This window comes from Porites lutea, chromosome 3 (genome assembly GCF_958299795.1).
Source record: "Porites lutea chromosome 3, jaPorLute2.1, whole genome shotgun sequence".
In the NCBI taxonomy this organism is placed as follows: domain Eukaryota; kingdom Metazoa; phylum Cnidaria; class Anthozoa; order Scleractinia; family Poritidae; genus Porites; species Porites lutea.
The window spans coordinates 35375301-35379856 of NC_133203.1; the positions used below are offsets into that span (position 1 = coordinate 35375301).

A 4556-nucleotide genomic window follows, 5' to 3' on the forward strand; every position below is an offset into this window, starting at 1 on the left:
CAATGGTTTATACTATGACAAACTTGAGATACAGTTGTGATACAATTTTCTAAAGCATTTTTGGGATGAACAAGAGTGTAATAATTACTGAGACTACATTTGTTATATCTGTAAACCACGTGATATAGCTGAGTTGCACAGGTCATTAAATTGTTGAGTTGAAAACCATCCGATGTGTATGATGATGTCATGTGTTGGTTTTGAAGTATACAAATTTTCGGAGCCCCCCCTCCTAGCGCAACAATTTTTTCAGAGCCCCCCCTTCGGGTGTCTAAAAATTTTCGGAGCCCCCCCTCAATATCTTTATCCCCCCCCCTTGTCATATTAAATGAACTTTCCCTTAACCTGTCAAAGAAGTTTCCTTTGTGCGCGAGAAAATCAACAATGTCAAGAAGAAAGAAAGAAAAGAGGAAGGTCCGAAAAACTAAGAACAAGCGACTCAAGCAGAGGGCACGTCATCTCTTAGGAAACTTGACCTCAATCGAGGTCGCGGGGCAAATTTTTGGTTCAATCGAAGAGAATGATAGAGTTACTCCTGTAGATAGCATCAATGCTGACTTTGCTAAGAAACTAACAAGGCGTTTACATCTAGACCCTTTGCTATGGCTACTAGAAAAGGGTATTTTTAGCACGACCCTAGCAAAAAATCTAGAGCAAGTAGCGGCCATTTTAAGGGCACAAAGTCCAGGGTCAACCTGCCGAAGGGAACTAAATTTTGCTGTTGAATCGGATGACGAGGCTCAAGAGGCAAATGAAGTTGTTGAAAGGGATGATGAGGCTCAAGATGAGGCAGATGAAGCAGTTGAATCGAATTAAGTATAGAGCTGACACAGGACGCCCATTCCTGGAGAGGCGATAAATGGTTTATGTTTAAACAAACACGCTTTTTACAATGTTTCAGTTATCAGAAGTTTATATAGTTCACAATTTAGAATTCACCTGTCATGTTTAAAGATGAATATTAGCTAAGTCATGAGCACGTTATAAAAGGAAAAATATAAAAGCGTTAAAACAAAGCTTTCTCGATATAAATTGAAATGCACACATTCGCCAGTGTGACAGACTTCCGTTTTTTAAATAAAGTTGTGTTAGAACAAATTGAGATTGTAAATGCTATCATCTCCCAGCAGAATGGGCACATTTATGTTGTATGCTTTCAAACTGGCATTGTTCAAGCAGATTTGAGTGGTCCCCCCTCTGAATCCTTCCAAAATTTTTAGTGATCCCCCCCTTTTGGGCTCTCAGTTACGACTGATCCCCCCCTCTGTTCTCCTAAAAATTAAGTGATCCCCCCCAAAATCCTCCGACCCCCCCCCCCCCAGGTGATAAATAATGACCGGTCCCTAACTCTCGCCCATTGTTGCAAGTTATCTTTTTAAGCATCATTTTTGTTCCTGTAGTACATGAAAACTTAAATTCAAAAGCAGATTATATCCTTTTCTGTTTTGATGTACGACTTGAAGACAGAAGAAATTTCATGAAAACAACTTTTTTTCAATGTAGAAAAACCACGCTGCTGGATCAGTGGAATGCAGTGTTCAACAGGTCCCGGACTTTCTTCACAATGGATTCATGGAACTATTTCCTGATATTGGAGTCCACATAGGTCAGCTGACTGTTGTTAGCATCAGTCAACGCACTGAAAACGACATGAGTGGGTGGTCACCTGATGTGGAAGATGAAAGAGATAACCTTATGTCCAATGTAAGCTGTTGCTTATGATTTATTTTTGCTTGTTTCAGTCTCCATTTACGATATTTTAGTACAGCTATATTGCATTCTAGGTTTTTGTACATGAGTAAGTATTTTTGTTATATCTTGCAATTAAAGAAACTACTATTAATTTTTTAAAGTTTCGTATCCTCAGCTTTCCCTTGTAAGCTTTGCTTGATGTGTTTTGTTACAGTTTGTGGAGAGTGCAAAAGAAATCTGTAACAGCTTGATGGCCGCAGGGTACTGGGCAGATTTTATAGATCCATCATCAGGGACAGCGGTGAGTTGGTATCATAAATCTTTGGCACTTATTCACTGGTGACTAGGGAAGGGTGGCCGCAGTGATCCCACCGCGAATGCTAAAAGACTAGATGGCTTTGTGACAACATAAAGGATGGTTTCCAATCCATTTATTCTTTGATATGCTGTAGTAAAGTCTAGAAAGGTGGCCATTATGTAACACTCTAGAAAAGAATCAAAAACTGATTACTTTGGGAGAGGTTTATTGTTAGGTGTGTAGTGTAAAAAATGAGGTTACAAAAATATAGCTAAACATTAGTGGTGTGCTGGTCATTGATTTTAATTGATACCTAGTCAAAATTTTAGCCAATGCAATAATTGATTTTGGACAATAATTTCAATCAATTATCATAGGGGAAAACTATAATTTCTTGTTGGCGTTAAATGCTTGTGTGTTGCCTTTTTAATGGTCTCATATTGAAGAGGAAAGGGAAATTGATCACCTGACACCACAGAAAAATTCTGAGTCTAGTGGTCTACTGTCAAAAAAACTCAAAAAAGGTTTGTATTACATATTTACATGTACAATAAAGTCATATGTACTTTGACTTGCCCAAAGGTGAAAAATAAATGCAATCCATATACAGAAGTTTTTTCCAATTAATTGATGATTGATTGAGTGGACAATCCAATTTATTATTTCCTTTAATCTCAATTATGAAATGTCAGCCGATTCCCAACACTACCCAAGGCTGTGCTCTAAAAAAAATTTAAGGGAGCCCAGCACCCTGGAACTGTGAAATCCAGGGCGCCCAACATTTGATTTGTATGAAAAACTAAGATTTTTTAGTCACCCAGGAGCAAAGTTAGGTGCCAGGGGCCACCAGGCTCTGCTAGAGCACAGCCTTTCTACTACATTTAAACACTGTCTATCATATATAGTTGTAACAAGCTTGTGGCTATTTATTTGATTTTGTTGTTATTTTTATTATGTAAAGCGTTTTTGGACCATTGGGAATTAGCGCTCTATAAATATTGTATATTATTATTATTATTATTATTTTATGGTGCAGGTATCTTTTTAAAAACTGGTTTCCTTTGTTTTTCTTTCAGTTCTTTGGACCACACACCAACAGCACATTATTTGAAACAGATGAGCGATACAACCATCTTGGATTTAACATCCTGGATTTAGGCTGCTGCAAAGTTATCTCTCATCATCTCTGGGGATCATATGCAATCGTAGGAACCATCTTCACTAACGCACCTGCCAATTCTAATGCATTGGGAAGTAGCCTTCATCACAAGAAATAGGTTATTTGGGATCAATATATTTAATACATAGATGCAGTTTTACCTTAAGGAACTTCCTGGCATTGGCTCAGATATTTTTGTTGAGATCTCATCACTTTGAGAACCAATAAGCTTTTAATCAGTGGTACAGAATGTTTTCCCTAGAAAATTAACCTGCTCATAAAATTTAAATCATGTTTGGTCTTTGCAAAATGGTAGCTGGTTCTCTCATTTGGAGCTCCTTACAAGTCACATAACAGTTCATAACGTTTGGTAAATGATTTTACTTCAGATGTGAGACTTGTAATTTTCTAGATTATGTTTCACGTAGCCGCTCACCGTCACTCATTCACAAAAAAGCGGATATTTTCGTTAAAATCCGATCATATAATGAGCTCAGAGTATACACTAAAAATAATAGACTTAGTAAACAACATGGAGGCTTTGCCAATTGCTGGTATGACAGTTGCATCACCAGGGATGAATTAGGATTAGCCTAAGTAGCAAGTAAACTACTTTTTAAGAAATTGTTAATTTAGAATAAAGTAGATCATTTTAAGCAATCAGAGTTTCAGGCTCCCAGGGTGCAAAACACACTTGCTATATTCATTTCTTATTCACCATTTTTCACATAGACCATAATCAATCTTGTTTACCCCCAAAATTTTGCATAACCCATTGTTTCACGTTTCTCCTTGGTATTACAGTCATCCCAAGATCAATCAAAGACAATGGTTTTGCCAAATGTTGGGGGGTAAACAAGGTGCATTATGGTCTATGAGAAAATGGTGAATTCAGTTGAAGTGAGGTAGAATATGATTTCGAATCCAGATAATAGTTTTAGTGAGTGCTTGCCTTAATTAATTTTGTCAAACGATTTTAATAAAGAAATCACCTCGGCTTCATTACAACATCTGCAATTAAATTATCCTTCATGCAACGAACGTCAAGGTTGATAGCCTAACATTTATTAACTTCCAAGAAAATTATCAAACTGCCGAAATATATTTCTAGTCATATCATGTTACTCCACTCAATAAAACAATACCTAATTATTGTGTCATCTAGCTTCTTCCAATTTTATTCCCTAACGCTACTGTTTCTACTTAAGTTACACATCTTTACTAAGTAAAATACGTTTCAATAACTATGATACTTAGTATGCAGGAAGGATGTATCATGTTGTTCATTTATTATTCTTTTTTTGCCGGAAAAAAAAAAGTTTGTTGAACCACAGGCGGCCCAGACGTAGTATGTGTCAAATGAATATATTATTATTCACATGGACAAAATAGGATGAGTCGTCGAAA

General features: G+C 36.8%; 1 protein-coding gene across 1 annotated transcript in view; it reads left to right on the forward strand.

The window, feature by feature from the left end:
- The window catches only part of LOC140932209 (cobalamin trafficking protein CblD-like), a 3968-nt gene extending 444 nt beyond the window's left edge, over positions 1-3524 (forward strand). The window contains exons 2-4 of the mRNA XM_073381845.1: positions 1504-1704; positions 1907-1993; positions 3067-3524. Coding sequence (XP_073237946.1) covers positions 1504-1704; positions 1907-1993; positions 3067-3267 — 489 coding nt within the window. The 3' untranslated portion in view covers positions 3268-3524. The remainder of the gene's footprint in view (positions 1-1503; positions 1705-1906; positions 1994-3066) is intronic.
- Positions 3525-4556: the final 1032 nt, after the last annotated feature.